This window comes from Coturnix japonica, chromosome 5 (assembly GCF_001577835.2).
Source record: "Coturnix japonica isolate 7356 chromosome 5, Coturnix japonica 2.1, whole genome shotgun sequence".
Taxonomy (NCBI): domain Eukaryota; kingdom Metazoa; phylum Chordata; class Aves; order Galliformes; family Phasianidae; genus Coturnix; species Coturnix japonica.
Window position 1 is genome coordinate 14,379,129 of NC_029520.1, and position 16,955 is coordinate 14,396,083.

The 16,955-nt window shown below is 39.7% G+C and overlaps 1 protein-coding gene across 3 annotated transcripts in view; it reads right to left on the reverse strand.

The window, feature by feature from the left end:
• Positions 1-412: 412 nt before the first annotated feature.
• Positions 413-16,955, reverse strand: part of TUB (TUB bipartite transcription factor) — a 112,515-nt gene continuing 95,972 nt past the window's right edge. For all 3 annotated transcript variants that reach the window (XM_015864096.2, XM_015864098.2, XM_015864097.2), the window contains 9 exons: positions 15,461-15,628; positions 12,002-12,073; positions 11,032-11,153; positions 9,960-10,151; positions 9,279-9,391; positions 8,100-8,214; positions 3,499-3,597; positions 2,894-3,065; positions 413-2,267 (listed from right to left, as the gene is read on the reverse strand). In XM_015864096.2, the coding sequence (XP_015719582.1) occupies positions 2,134-2,267; positions 2,894-3,065; positions 3,499-3,597; positions 8,100-8,214; positions 9,279-9,391; positions 9,960-10,151; positions 11,032-11,153; positions 12,002-12,073; positions 15,461-15,628 (1,187 nt within the window). In that variant the 3' untranslated portion in view covers positions 413-2,133. The remainder of the gene's footprint in view (positions 2,268-2,893; positions 3,066-3,498; positions 3,598-8,099; positions 8,215-9,278; positions 9,392-9,959; positions 10,152-11,031; positions 11,154-12,001; positions 12,074-15,460; positions 15,629-16,955) is intronic.

Genomic DNA, 16,955 nt, shown 5'->3' on the forward strand with positions numbered 1-16,955 from the left:
ATTAAAAGCCAAAGCGAGATCATGGATGAGGATGTGAGGCAGTGGGAAACCAGAGGATATACAAGAAAAGAAAGCATCCATGTCCAAAGTGCTCACTATCAGACATCAGCTCACCACTCATCATTTCAATCATTCTTTGAGGGAACGAACTGCTCTTTTCTCTCAAACAAAAGGTGCCTTTCCACTTCATACCACTGCGTGGAAAAGCTTCTTGCAAAGAGATCTGAAAAAATGACAGAGCCTCCTGTTGTTTAAAGATGACATTTGACAGGCTGAGTCCATCGACAACATACTGCTCAAAGCCAGCAGACTTTTTTCATAGAACAAAATGACAGCAATTACTTATTTCCATCTCTTATCTATCTGAAATTTTCTTGCCTGTATTCTGGGAAGGAGACCTGAAGGCAAAACATGAAGAAGACAACATATTTCTTTTATTAGTTGAAATTATACAGTCCAGATGGCACAACCAGTCCTTATGACCTGCCTCTATCATCTAAAAGGAGCTGACAGTCACGAGACAAGCAGATTTGATCTCATTTTCTCCTTATGTAATCTTTGGTTGTGCAACACAAGTCCGTAAAGAGTAGAAAGGTGGATCTGAATACGCACAGTATAAAATACAACTAACTTTTGCTCTCTACTCACATTTCAGTACCTTTCAGGTGAACAGCATATAGATTATGTTACTTTGTGTGTCACTGGCAATTACATTATATGGAACAATGGCAAAAAGATTCTTTTTTCTTAAAGGTGCTTTATGCTGTGCTTTCAGTTGCAGCTCTTGGCTTCTGAGACATTTGGGAAAGAAGAGAAGCTTGTTCTTCGCTTGTGTTTTGAAATGGTATTTGCTTGTATATCCCATTCAAATCAGAAAAAATAATGAGACAAAAACCTCACACTATTTGAAGCTATTTGGTGTCCTTCCAATGTCTGATCTGTATACAGCGTACGGCATATTTGCCTAGAAGGACTTAGCTCAGTAGCTGCCACGTTTACATCACAGAACAACATAGATGGTTTTCAACTGGTTTCAGGTGTTCTTACAGTGGGAAATAAATATGAAAAGCAGTTGTTGCTGGAAGTTCAAAAAACGCAGTCAACAAATAGTGAAATCGCAAAAGGCCAGACAAATTTAATAAAACATTTCCATTTACCTTCCTCAGCTTTACACAGCCTGCATCAAATAAGAAGATTCACTGCAGAGAGCCCAACTGTTTGTATCACTCCATACAAAACACATTTGAATCACCACAGCGATACAAGGCTATAAATTCCCAACACGCAACATGCCAAACTCAGCATACGCTACGTTTCCTTGGCATCTAAAGCCTTCCCTCTTCTGTGCTCCCCCACACATTTTCATTTGAAACAAATTAAAAAGCATATAGATGTTAAAACAGAAAGACAGCTTAGAATTCAAGTGACTTGTGCAACATTATTTTGTGCTTTCTACTTCTCCTTTTCCTCCTAATGTGATTAAAATTCATCATGCCCTTCTCTACATGTACTATAGTGATACATCAAGTTCGGTCCAGATAGGTTTTCAACTCTCAGACTTGGCCGTAAGCTACACGAGATCCTTGCAACTTCAAAAAAAGTGCTTTTTGTTTTTTGTGTGTGTGTGTGTGTGATCTTTCTTTCATGTTGGATGAAGTTCTGATTTTTCAATGGAGGAAATGCAATCTTGAGGTACGATTGCAGCCTTGGAATAATTCTTAAAATGTAAAAAGGAATTTGTTGAGAGCGCACTTGCTGGATTTAAAAAAAAAAAGACACACTGTTACAATGGTGCTACCGGAGCCACGGTACAGTATATCATGGCACATCTCCAGAGCATAATCAAGGACGTGAGATAGAACTTCTATTTACACAAACTCAATGCCACTTCCAGAAAAAAAAAAAGACAGAAAAAAAAAAAAGAAAAAAGTAATAAAAATTAAAAAAGGAAAGCATTATTTCCTGAAAGTCCTGAATTTTTAGAAGGTTCCTCTTAAATTTCTCTCCAGCAATCCAGCGGTCCTCCACAACAGCATTTTCCCTGACCTTAGCATGGACCATTAGTGACACCGGCAGGAATTGAGAATCATATGGCAAACCAATTCCTCTGAGAGGATGCTCTCCCATGCCCCTTTACTCACAAGCCAGCTTGCTGTCAAAGCTGGACAGGGCAATAGCAAAGGCCTGTAGAGCACACAGTGGGTAGTTGTAGTCCATGGTGAACACGTCCTCAGCCACACGGCCAAACTGCATCACTATATAGTCAGCTGCAAGAAAGGCCACAAGAAGCAAAAAAACATTAGTTTTGCTTGCAGCTCTCATTAAAGAAGCACACATACAACATCCTCCTCTGACCCAGTTGAACAAAATACAAACTTGCTCCCATATCAAACTGGACAACACTTAACTCATGAGTGGGTGTGGTGATATCACAAGGAGAAGCAAGCTGAGGAATATCTAAGTGATAAGGATTGTGAGGCTTGTTACAAAACGTTACAGATTTGGGATTTTTTTTGCAAATACATAAGGAAAACTGTTTCTCCATAAAATATTCAAGTGCATTACTTGTATTGAGTTTCACATGTATCAAGAATGAATTAATTCTATTCCTACTTAATTACAGGCAAGTGGATAAGTAAGGATAAAGGCAGAAGAAAATGTATGATTGTGATGTAGATGTTGCCATGTCTCTACTGTATCATACTCAAAAAATCGTCAGTATTTTTTCCTTTTTATACTCTTTGTCCTCTGTCTGAAGAATGAGGCAGAGGAGCAGCAAGTTGGACCCATGCAACTAAACTAAACTCACTCAGGTAACAGTAAGGGTAGAATCACTGTCAGCCTGGGTGTGCACTACTGTTTCTACACATTATAGATAAGGAATGATACTTACGATCATTATCATGAATTATTTGGAAATTTTTCACTGAGGCCTGTGTGACTCGACCGTGGAAATTTAAAACATAGGACTGGGTGTCATCATTCCAGACGGGAGTTTTGTTATGCAGCTCAATGACACTCTCTGTGTTTTTGTTCTGCCATCTTGCAAGCAGCGTCTCATGTTCCTGCACACACCACAGACGAACACTTCAGTTTCGCAGTCTCACAAAATGAAGAAATATATTCTTGCAAGAAAAACATGCAACTTCATTAATCAATCCCAAATACTTAACTGTCAGTCTCAATTCTCGGCACAGCATCATAGAATGAAATAGGGATTTCATTCATTCTCTGAGTATCTTAATGAGACTGTGCACTCAAGTTCTTTCCACACCTTAGAAAAGGTTAGCAGTATCTTTTGTTAGCAAAATACACTGTTATTTGCAGTGCTGTTATGAGTCACAGAAGGAGTCACACATCCCATTGTTATTTATCTGTTTGAATACTTGTTTAGCCTCTAAATCTCTAGAAGTGACAAAAAGAACAACCCAAAAAAACAAACTCTAAGCAAAGGAGAATTCAGGTAGCTTTTTATGGCTGACCAATGCTATGACTTACATTTCTTGGTCTGATGGAAACTCTTTCATGGTCCATATTCATTCCTGGTATGATCACACTCATCTTGCGAGGTCCTTTAAACCCCAGGACATTTGTTTCCTGAAAATAATTAGAAAAGAGTTCATCATATCCTGTATTTTTAAAGACCATTTCTTCAGAGGGACAGTAGAGCAGCAGCCCATGGACCTAAAGTCGGTCCATTCAAAAAACACCTTGAGCTCCCACCTTTACTGGCATGCCAAACATTCTAGCTTTGTCTGAGAAGCTCTGACAACAGCAAAACCAGAAGCAGACAGGTTTCCACGGATGGCACTGGGCACCAGCAATCTTAATACAATTTAAAAAGTATACATCCCTTTGTTAAATAAAGATATGGATGAACCAGATTGTTTGGATACTGCTAAAGCTGAAAACAAAGTAGATATAATTTAGAAAACAAAATGCAGTCACACATTTTGATGGGAGACCAAATTAAATACATGGGACTCCATTTATTCCAGAGTCAGCACAAGAGCAAACAAGAAGAAGCTACCAGTAAGAGCATCTGTTGCCAGTGCTGTGGTTTTCAAAGTCTTCGGATACATTATGCTTAGAGATGAGTATGGTGAAAAAAAAACAAAACCAAAAAACAACAAAACACATTAGAATGAATGCAAATTTTGGAGCTGTGAAAGCAGAGAAATTAAAGAAATAACACGGATGCCAACAGGAAATACAAGTTCCTCCATTAAGTGGGTGTGATTAGATACATTTCTAACCAGGTTTGCGCAAAAGCATCCGGTACTCTACTATCCTCTTCAAACACAACCACATGAAATAGCGATACCTCTGAAAGACCCAGTCCGTCCCCTGCTTTGTGGCATTTTTTTTGGGTGGAGAGGGAGGTGTCAAGGGTGTCACATGGAAATTTTCCCTTTCACCTTTCCCGTGTGTGGGGGTCTGTCTAACATTTACTTGTATGGAACATGTTTCTCCGTCCATCAGACCTTTGAAATCCCTTTGGTTACCTCAGCAAACCATCTGGAGATCCTAAACAACTCACTGGATTTTTTAATACACACAAAGAAAATTCCTCAGAGGCATTTTAATGACTACTCTTGAAACAATCTACGTATATCTATATCTCCCTGACTATATACATTAATTGGAAAAATGGAACCTCTTTTCTCAATCACTTTTATCAAAGTCCTTGGCAAAGTAAACCAATGCTTAGTTTAGCTGGAGGCATTTGCTTGATTTTGTACAGTGACAAAACTCAAACTAAAAAGGCTGCCAGCAGATTATTTTTTATGCAGGATGAGAAATTCAGCAGAAAAGAATATATCTAAGATTCACGCTTATGCTTACTTGCTGCTAGATACTGACAATATTGATCTTCTCTGCAATGCCTTACAAGCTTTACTGCTCAATAAGCTGCAGTTATGCTATGCACAATTCATTCAGATGCTGACTGGTTGAAGACATCATTCAAGGTAAAATTAAATAACAGTGCTGAATCACTCTCCTCCCAACAAGAAGCACCGTCACTCTGAAACAATACAGCCGCACTCTTTGGATTTTCACTTACTTAAATGCTAAAAATCAGCATCTTTGCCAAATGTTGAGGGAATGGTTTCTATTCTCGCACTCTATCAATCAACAAATACATCAAAGATTACTTGGCAAAGTTTTGCTAAACCCAAGGTACAGAATTAAAATCCTACAAGCGTACAACGTACAAAGAAAACAGCAGGGACAAAAGAGGAGCTTCAAGAAAGAGCAAACCTTTCCAATATACCTTGCATCCAAACACAATTACTTCCCCTTGTCCTTTTCCCTTGCCTGCTTCTCTGCTATTCCACAGCTCCACTATATCATATATACATTCAAGACTATGAATGGCATTCACAGGGGAACAAAAGAGCTCACAATTTAGTCCCCCCAAATACGCCTTCAGCAACTTCACTCTCTGCACTTGATTTACACCGATGTGTCTTGTCCTTCCTATATTCTGCAGATTAATTCCAGAAAAAGCCCAGAACCACAAAACCCACCATATCTAAGCACAAAGCAAGCAATCACAGTTTAAGCAGAAAGATGCAGTTTTATTACTGCTTTATTTAAAGTAAAGCCATACCTTGAGGTATCAGCTGAGCTCCCTGCCTGTAGAATCTGAATTGTGAGGTGCTGAGGATATTAAGGAATCTGCAGCAGAATATACTGGTACAGACAGTAGAGCTACAACTCCCTCCTTGATAATTTTGCCAAGCAATTCTGCAGTCAGCCATTAGATGCCGCTCTAGGTTTATTAATATCCCAGCCTGCCATCATCAAGAAGAGTAAATACGGCTAAAAGCACTTGATGAAACTCCATTCTCGCACTAACTTTATTAAATATTACTTGAAACGTCCTGAGATGAGCTCCATAATCATGGAATTCCAAGTTGAAAGGGACCCATGAGGATCATTAAGTTCAGCTCTTGCCCCCACCCAAAGTTCAAACTCCAAGTCCGAGAGAGCTGTCTAAATGCTCCCTGAACTCCAGCACCTGGGGCTGTGATTGTTACCCTGAGTAGGGGGGGCATCCACCTTCTGCTGGTGAAGTGACCATCCCTATAAAGTAACCAAGCAATGTTATTTCTGGTCCTCCTTTTGCTGTTACTGTATTTAGAAAAGCCCTTTTTGCTGCCATCCACAGTACCAGCGTGCTTCAACTCCAACTATGCTTTGGCCACACAAATTTTCTGTCTACAGTGGTGAACAGCATCTCTCTAAGTCTTCCCATGTCACCCAAGCTCACTTCCAGCAGCCATACACATTTTTCTTCCACCTAAGCTCTAAAAGAAAATCAATGAGAGCTCTCAGCACCTTTATCCCACAGTTAACAACAGATGTATCAACACTTTCCAACTGTATAAACTAGAGTGCTGAATCATCAGCAGGCCAGGCACAGTAAGTTGGTGGAAGCAGGTACAGCTTGCTCTCCAGGTGGGTACTTGATTGGATGAGCTGAAAGATAGCAAACTGCATAGTGGTGCTTTCAACCAGTTGTTTATTAGAGCTTTTGCTGCAGAAATAATCTCAAGGGAGGAATTAAAAGAATACTTTGGGACAAGGGTGTTTCAGGAGTGCTCTTTACAGCATTTTTACTCTGGTTCTGCTGCAGCCAGGAACAGTAAACTTATCTTAGCAAACCTATCTATTAACGAAACATCATTCAGATTTCCTTCTGTCCTCTGGTCACAGCACACCTGCAAGCCTCTCTCCATGACATCAAGTGGAATGAGTCACCTTCTTATACAAACATACAAGGTTTACACTGCTGACCCAAAAACAACCATATAAAAACAGCTTTAGGTGTTAGCCACATTATCTCAACAGAAGCCATGGTTCTGTTCTTTCCAGCATCTGCTCTGCACTTTGAAATACTTCTACTGGCTGCAGCGCAGTCATTTATTTGGTAACATCAGTGGTTCAAATATCAGTGTTATTCACTCTTACAAGCAATGCCATAAGTTTTCAATGCATAACCTTTTTTGAACCATTATTTTCTCTTTGTATTTCCAGTTTGCACCAAACAATTAGTTAACTGGATCCAGCGAACGCTCTATGTAAAACAGTACAATTACCTTTATTAAAAATGCAAGTTACTCTAGGTTCTTACTGAGACGTCAGTTGATGATATAGACTCGCATCAAATCCTAGACTCTGATGTTAAATCCTGCTAACTGGACTGTTCTTTGCTTTCCTTTTCCTTTCCTGTTGAAAGCTTCCAGGCTCCCCACACCGCTTCCCACATTCTAAAGCTAATCTTTCCAGAAACACATTCTGTGCACATATGGGGATATGCTGCAACAGCTGGATTTCACACTGAAAGAGCTCCAGGCACTCCTGATTAGAGCTGGACAAAACTTCTCAGAAAAAGTGTTTTTGGGTATTTCTGTCAGTTATTGATCTTGGAAAAGAGAAAACCTTCTGTAGAACCACATGTACCAGTTCTGACTGGAAGAGTTCTTTGGGCCCAGAGATTTCTGGACAGAAAGAATACTCTCGTTCTAAAACAACAACTGTGCTTCAAGTCCCGACCATCTGCATTGCCCCTAACAAGAACTATTTAGTCTCCTCTAACAGGCTGGTTTCTCGTTCAGTTGCATTTTAGATTTCGTTTAGTCTTCCTATTAAGGAGTTTAATAGCTTTTACTAGCCACAGCTATCCACCTACCTGTGTTTCGCATCACAGGGGCCCTCCTCTAACATGTCATTATATATGATCAGGGCCTGGTGCAGAAATTCCACATGTGCAGCTCCTCCCAGTTCTGGAGGCTCTCTCGGATGATGTCTGCAGGCTATGAAGCATCCTACCCCTTCAAGAAGGTTATGTCAAACCTCTGACAGATTCTGACCAAAAGTGAGAACTGGACAACCTGGTTCTGTGCACAAAATTTTCTTTTAACTCTTACATTCCACTGAATTTCCTGGTTTCTCTATTGAAGATCAGATGTTTCACTGTGCAAAAGCAGAAATGTTGGTTGACGTAACCTTAAGTGAGAAAGAAATTCAGTGTGCTGTTTCAGAAACTGAACTGCCCTTTCTTGCATATTTTGCCTGTGAGCAGTACTTACATAACAAATAGCAGCTAGCTCCTGACGCAGGACACTCGCCTCCAGGCTTGATGTTGTTTTCATTGGATTTACTCCATTGTCATAAACTGTAAACTTAGTTCCCATAAGATTTGATCTATCAAAAAAATGGAAAATCCAATCACCATTTGTCAATAACACTGCCTCAGATATCTATCCTTTACTGCATTGTAGCTCCAAAGGAAGGACAAAGAATATCAAGTACAAATAGTTAACTTTAATCCCAACTGATTAAAGGCCACAACAAAAATGTAAAGGTAGAGCAGGGCACAGTAAAGGTCCCTCTCTGAAGACTTCTCATAAGCTAGTGAATTCAAGAAGGCAATTAAGAAACATCTGAGCAGGGCTGGGGCTATCTTGTCTTATCGTTTTATTTCTTTACAGTATGCTTACCATCTAAAATATCATTGGCTTTCTCATTTGACTACAACTCGGCTGGACTACAGACAGTGATTTTCATAAGGTTACAAATAAGATACTTCAATGGAAATCATATCAAAGACTGCAGAATACAGCTTAGGGTACACTAACACTGCATTATCCTCATTCTGTGTTTGCACTGCAGTAGCACATGAAGTCCTGAGATCCACACAGGCAAACAGCAATTAGTAGTACAGTCCCTTTCCTCAGGCACAGACAACCTAAAGACACACTGGGAGGCACCACATATGTATCAACAACAGATGGATGTATGATGAAATGACAGACAGAAAAGAAGCAAGTGGTTGTGAGTAGAGTCCACTACATGCAAATAACTCTAATCAGGATCTCAAGAATCAGGCAAAATCCAAGAGATTTTCAGATTAGCTAAGAAACAGAACTTCCAAAGTGTTTATATCAGTAGTGGGTAGACACAATCTGCTCATGCACTTCTCCAGACTTCATTAAGATAAGCTGTGTCTGCATCTTCAGATGCCCACAACCCTTGAGAACCTGGCATTTGAGCATTTAAGAGTCTCAGTCTGCTGACTTTTAATCAAATGTGATTTCATAAATACTTGAGACATTTTGAAACCATGTCTTGGATACTGATAAACTGCAGTACTGCCATCACCTCATGTATCCAAACCTCCAAGTAAGAAGTCACACCAATTAAAGGCTTCCTAATTTTATATGAGCTGTATTTAGAAAAAATATATTCTGAGATGCTTCAGTCTTTACCTCAGTTTTCCAATAAAACTCTCTCCACCTCGAGACAGGTCCGTGGGGTCTATGGAGATGAGGTAATTAGAGGTTTTGCTCTTCTTTCGTTTCCTTCCAGCTAACAGAAACACCTAAGCAGTGCAAAAAAGCATCATACTTTAGAATGCCAAAGGGGTTACAGCACACCAGATTCTGCTTTGATATAAGGAAACCATAGGCAATTTTTCTATCTTCTAGCACAGCAAGCAAAGTAAAAGAAGGACTCCTGGGACAGCAAAAAACAGATAAAAATCAGGACAGAAAAGTGACTTCTCAACCACTCAGTCCATTATTTATGGTTTAAATAATTAAATCCAATCTATTTTGTTAAATGTTTAATTCTAGGCTGCATTGTCTCTTCCGCTGGAATTGAAAATAGATGTTTTTCAGGCCATGGAATGGAGAAAGCCCCAATTGCTCTCACAAAAAGGTGCCATACATAGATTAATTCAAACCAAAGATTAGACATGGAGAAAGGCAAGCAGAATGAAGTGATATTGATGTTCTGTTTTTGAAGGACTAGGGCAGAACTCAGTGATAAGGCATATACAATACAAGATTACAATTTTCTTGTAAGACTTCTTCAGACGTTTCATTTTATTTTATTTTTTTTTTTACTATTCAGGCACAACTGTTATGCTATTTGAGTTATTTTATGACCTTTTTACCATGCTCCCTTTCCAAGTGGAGGTAATAGGTGGGGTACATCCCTCGATCCATTCCTTTCTTGTCTCTTGTGATCCTGCATTTGACGGTGGCACCCTGTGGAGCAGGTCTAACTGCAAATTCCTCCAGGTCATCAACATCTATGAGAGGCTCATTTGTGGAAGGACTGGGGGCTGAGGCCACTTCCTGAAACAGCAAGCAAAACTCAGGTTTCCTTGAGATACCAAGTTCTAAATATGAAGGAATGACATTCGCTAACACTCAAAAAAACAACACACAAAACAAAAGGGACATACAGTTTCCTCCATTCTAGTTCCACAGAGGCCTTAAGGCAACTTATCAAACTAAGGGCATCTCCCTGTTCAGCCAGTTGAGCTCTTGCCTACCAAAGGCCCACAAAGCAGTTCTGACCTGCTGATGCTGAGCATACGGACACATTTGGCAAAGAAGATCCGGCAGCTGCACGATCAGAGTGTGGTAATATTACAAAACCAAACTCTGGCTCACACTTTCCCGTCTCAAAACATTTCTCTTTTGAAAAGGTTCATACCCATGGTCAACAGTGTTCCCAGAAGAAGATACTGAGTGGCTGAGAGATAGTTTAAGGTAGAGAAAACTCTAGAAGGGATGAGAAATCAGTTGTAGTACATAAAGGAGTGAGCCATTATCAACTGGTTTAACAAGAGTTCGTGATCTGGAATATTTGAACACCCTGAAGCCTTGAAATCATCAGATACCAGCAATAAGAGCAGAATAGAAAAATGCTGAGAAAAGACAACAGAAACAAAAGATCCTTCTGAGATCCCTCAAGAGGCAGAAAGGTAAATATTTACTGTTTACCTTCCTCTTCATTCAAGTTTGGACAATATTTGCTATTCTTTGCTCCAAGTCATTATTTTCATTACTTCTGTGAACTGAGAGCCTTCACAGCAAATCAGCTCAGAGATGCTGTAGTACATATTGAAAACAAAATAAAAAAAAAAAACAGGCCTATCTTGACTGTGCATTGTACTGATGCAGTACACTGACCCAGATGCTCCTTCTTCAGCACTGACCCCTTACTTACCTTACTGGATTTCTTGCTTGTGGCAGAACCAGGCCGGGTGTTACTGTTTAGCTGGGAAGAGCTAGAGCTGTCTGCATCTTCCTCATCCTCTTCCTCATCAAAATTCATGCTGCTTGAAATGCCTAAGGAGAAAGCAGTGCATTATGATATACCAATACTTCACATAAAAATATCATTTCTTACGTTCTTGCACTCTTAGGCTTATAGGTGAGAGAAGGAATGTGTGTGAGGGGCTTCATTATGTGAAGCACCATGCAAATGAGTGGTGAGACAGCATCCGCATGCAGAAACCAAACCATTTCAGCAAATAAGGTAGGAAATAAAGAGCATGGTTTCTTTCCACAGAAAAAAATACATGGTGAAGAATCAGATTTAAACCTTAACCCCATCAAGTACTTCAAACACAACACAATTGAGTAGACAACCTATCACAGCCATTTGGAAACCTTAACAATTAAAACATTAACACTTGTACAGTACACTGTTACAGTTCCTATGATAGCCAATGAAAAGCTGATGTTTCTTACACTGAGAAGAAAAAAAACACATTAAAGAAATGTTCTTATGCATATTGATTTCATGTAAAAAAGGCCAAAGGTACGGCCTTAGAGCACTTAAAAATCTGACTTTAAAAGAATTCAAAGCCTCAGACAGTTCAAAGGGGAGCAAAACTTTGAACATCAAACAGGACTTTGCAGCAGAAAGTATCCAACAATGGGATATTTGCCAGGTCTAGTTTTTCAGAGGAAGCCACCCCGTACTCAAGTGTCACATATCAGAAGCAGACTATGCAGTATTTCTCAGCTGCTCTCTCCTCCCAGCCCCCCAAAAATCATGAAACAAAATAAACCAACAACCATCTCGTCCAGAATCTCTGCTATTGTTAAGCCTGACTCAGAAGGATAAATTAAATTTGATTTCCAGAGCTAAACAGTGTGGGCATAATTAACATTTTTCTTTCTGCACTTACCAGGAGCGTGATCCAGGGCAACAAGACTGGACTGGGAAGTGGAAGAGGACCAGGATGTATTTGCATGGGGATCTGGGAAAGGAAAACATCTATGGGAAAAATTCTGCAAACTCAAGTAACTTCTCAATAGCATTCTTCACAGGACTAAAGGGTTACCACACGGAGCTAAAACATGTCTTTCTGCACAACCAAATTCACTTTCCACTCACTATAACCACTGTCACTTTTTTGGGGATTTCCAATAAAGCCATATAGCCCTGATTCATAGAGCTCAAGCTTCAGAAAGCATCGTCCATTCTAAAAGGTTTTGCCATAAACACTTGTGAATGACATGCCCTTCATGGTAAGTTTTTGGCCTAATTCTAACCCCCACCTAATAGATACCAGTCACAAGCACAGATTCTGTACGAATACTTATTCAGTAACATTGAAAAAGAAGTATTTAGACTCGTATTTGGATGGCCCAAATCCTACCTAAACCCCTGTGTCCGCTGTCTGTGCATTAACGATCTCAGGCTATCTAAATGGTGCTTCTGAACTTCCACAGGTACACACGGAGATTTTCAGGCAACTCAGTCTCTGGAGTATGAGTATGGTCTACAATAAGCAGAGACCAAACTACCATAAAAATATAAATACCAGAGTCTGTACCAGTAATGGTTTGCTTCACTTACAGTTTTGGAAATAAATGAGGAAAAAAAAGACATCAAAAAGCTCTTAAAAATCTTTTATGTTATTGCTCTTTCCAGTAACTTCAATTTATGCCCTTTAAAATAGCTTTTGACACCAGATGAATACCTGACAATAAAACAACACCAAAGCAGTAAAAACAAATAAAAATGAAGCAGAAGCAGACTGCAATTTTTGTATTTCACTCAGCCGCACCATGAGTGGTCTCACAGTCCACTTCCTCAATCGCTGCAGTGTGGACATACAGCACTCAGCATGACAGCAGAAAGTTTCAGTAGGACCTGGTTATGCAAGGGTGCCTGAAGTCATGGGTCAACTTGTATTTTTAAAGCCTGCAGAATTTACTTGTTATTAAATCATGCACATTAATCACCAACACTAGTTGTTAATGATGACAACCAATGTTCTAGTCAAATATTCATGGTTAGGAGAAGCAACCCATCTCTTCAGCTGGCATCTGTGCAGAAAAGCCATGCTTGCATATGTTATTATACACAGACATAGATAGTTTGCTTCTACATTCATGCAGAATATTGGTGGGGAATGGAAAAGCCTGCAGTGAAGACCTGTGGGGATGGCTGCTTCTAAGAGCTCCCTTGTTGTTCCTGAATCTAGGAATCAAACCTATTACTTCTATGAACTTCAAAAGAGCTGTAACTTTATGTGAAAAGAACTAAGATCAAACTGTTCATTCCAAGTCTTTACAGAGACACACAGGAAACTGATAAATGTGAAGACTGAATGTTAATTATTGAGTGGTGAAACTTAGAGAAGTCTGGCTCTGTCCTAGTGACTCATTTGCCACCAAGGACCTATACATATAAAGACACATGAAATTAAAAGGACAAATATTTCCTTCAGGAAGTAAGTGATTTTAGCTATGGCAATTCCAACAGATGGAGAAATCAAATAAAACATTTGGCATTTTCTTGCAAACAGCATATTCTCTTCACACTCAACTAGCCTATGCCCTCTTGTCTTCTAACTGAGCTTGACTTGCTGAGTGATCCTCAGAGAGGAGAGATGCATATGTTCAGTGAGGTTTCTATCCACAAAGTTAAAGTCACAGAGCGGAATAGGCACAAAACAGGGTAAGCCAATTTAATGGGACTTGACCTGCCCCTCCCATCAAGCCAGCTAGCATTCACCTCAGTGATTTTATCCTCTTGTTCCTGTTCAGTGCAAAGCGTGAACTGATGGGAAAAAGCCATCCTAAATGCTTTGCAGACCAATGGGGACATGCCAAAAAGGACATGCCACAAGCAGTGAAGCAGCAGTGGGAATCCACACGAAAAGTCCTAGCCCTACATAAAGCTTCCCAGGGCTACTGAGATACTATCAAGCCTCTTTTTCTGGTATCAAGAGCAAAACCACATAAGCAAAGCAAACATTTTATGGAGGTACTACTATTTGCAGTCCTGTCTTAATACTTTGTGTCCCCCAGACAGCAGTTCAGTTGTTAATAAAAACAAAGCCCCTGCACAGACATGAAGCATACCAGTCAAACAGCCTCAGCAGTGTCTGCTCTGATCAGGAGTATGCTCAGAGCTGGGTAAAAAAAGGCCATACCATACATTGCTTCTACTGAAAAAACCAAACAAAAGAATCGAGAGAATAAAAATATACATTAACTCAGAAAATCATCAAAAATAGAAACGTCCCCCAGAGTAAAAATCAGAGTGCTCTGACCTAAATTGAGAAGTCTGCTGATAATTTTTAAGTCAACCAGCTTCAGTAAGTAGTGTGTCCAATCATTACATATTCTGAGCCATAGTCTAAGGCAACACAATCATCACACAGATCAGAACTTGTTAGACATGCCAACATTCCTTTGACTCAAATGCCCAGGAAGTGCCCCACTTGGATAAAATATGCCCGTTTCAGTTGAAGTTGCTCACATCTGCAAAGTAATGTCCCAGAAAAAATGAACCTTAGTGAGAACTGTGCTGCAGACAAGAAGCGTGCATTTAGATATGAATAGTCTATTCTAGATGAGTCGAGTTTGGACTTACATTTTGCTCTTTATACACAAGGACTTTATTCTTAAAGCATCAGAGTACGCTTGGCTCAAGCCATCATAGCCTCAAAAGCCATACACTGAAAAAGAACTCCTAAATAAATGCTTTCAGATAAAGCTCTGTGAAGATTTTAGGATTTTTTCCTTCCTACGGATAATGTTTAACAAAAGATAATAACACTGCAGGAAGGAAAGCACAGATGCATGAATTCATACATACACAATCTATCTCCTAAATCACGTGTGCCTTTAGGAAAAGAAAAACCAAAGAAGTGAGAGCATTTCAGGACAACGTGGGACAAGTGCTGCAGAATGCAGTACTGTAATTTTCAACTCTCCAAGCATGAACACGTGTTGTGAAACCATGAACAGAGTTTAACCAACAGCACTATTAAGACTAATATTCTAGTTCAAATGTCATTATTCCATACTCTTCATCAGCTGTCACATATGTGATTTCCAGAGCCATAAAATATCAAAAAGTAACAGATGGATGTGAGCATTAGCATCTGCTTGGTGCTTTAATAGCCACACTGTACTGCAGATGGGAATATCATAGTTCTGAGAGCCTGGGGAGCATTTGTTCCTTGGGACAAGAGAGAACTTCATTATTTTTAGAGACATAATGGAACAGAGCCTGAAAGGAAAAATATCAATCTCTGCTTAGACTAGGGCTGAGCATGAGAATAATAAAAGGAATCAGCATAAATAAAACAAGCAATGAGAATCTGAAGGTGGCTTCAGCTACTTACCCTTCTTCTGCATTGCTGTTTTAAGATCCTGTTTGCTTTGCTGTTGTTGGCCAGTAGCCATTTTCTCTCCATCATCTTCATCATGGCTAGACTGCCCAACAGTGAGAATCTGCACTTGACTTCCTGCTTTCTGAACATCATCTTGAAAAGCAGCTGGGCCATCAATTCCTGTCAGACAACAGCAACAGCCTTAGTTGTCATTGTGTCAAGAAATTACTGAAAAGAGAATCACTTCCTTATAAAAAGCATCCTTCTAGGAAACAAAGGTCAGAGGCTCATATTTAATAATACTTTCTAGACTTAAGCAAGACTAAAATTGTGCCAGAGGCAAAAGCCTCACTTCCCATATGCTGTGCTTTTGAATGTCCAAGAGGTGATCAGAATTTCACTGTTACCCTCCTCACCCTGAAGGCAACGTACCCATTCACCAAAAACAGAACAGAAATCAAATGGAAAAGAAAGACGAATAACAGATGGAGTTCTCCTAGGGGGATACAACTGGTTTGGAAATAAACCTAAGTTCCAGATTCTGCCATGTTCCCCATAAAACGTGAAGAATCCCATTAAGAACCAAGAAACCTAGAAAATTCACCTGCAGAACTAGCTGCATATACAACAGGAAGATCAGACTAACAAGCCTAAATATACTTACTGAATCAGTAAACTGTCATACAGCTAGAAAGCCAGAATGAAAGTGTATGAAGATAAATATCCCTTGCAATTTCTGTTCTTAGAGACACTTGCAATCAGGCTGGATATCTGGGCAACAGTGCACAAGGCACCTTCAAGCTTCAGCCATACTGTCATTCTGAGTTCTTGTTCTCTTTATTTCATGGCTGCTGTCAGTTGCCTCTGAAGATGTAAGTATGAAAATATGGAGTGTGTGGGGGGTGTTCTTACCATAAGCTAACTAACTTCTTGCTTCAGGACAGTAGGTTGAAACATCAGACAGCAAACATACTTCAGCTCTTAGTGAAGATTTTGTGCTGGCATAAATTACTAAACTAGCTATATAAAAAAGCATTTCTACACCAATTTTAAAAAAACACTAAAATCAATTACAGGTATAGTAAATAACATAACCCTTTGCGCTGCTGCTGTTTTAAAGACTTTATTTAGAAAGCATTACAAAGAGCTAGGTCAGTATAAGAATATGCTGCTCCTCAGACCAAACAGAGCTGAATGAATCCTCTAAGAATGAACTGTTAGGGTCTGGGGTGTTTTCAAACTGTTATCTGTAGCAGAAGTCTCCAAGATTACCATTACACCTCCCTTGCCAGTAGCTGTCAACTTGCATTACAAGGCAACTGGATGATATATTAGCATGCTTAAGTGTACGCTGCCGTACCTGATGTCACTGTCACTGCAGTGTGAAGCGTAAGTGGAAAAAAAAGTGGTCCACCCCCTCAGTAACAGCACTTGACTGTGTTACCACCTAACAAGATGCAGTCCGACACCACACAAGTATTTAAAAAACTTTCAGGTTAGATGGAAA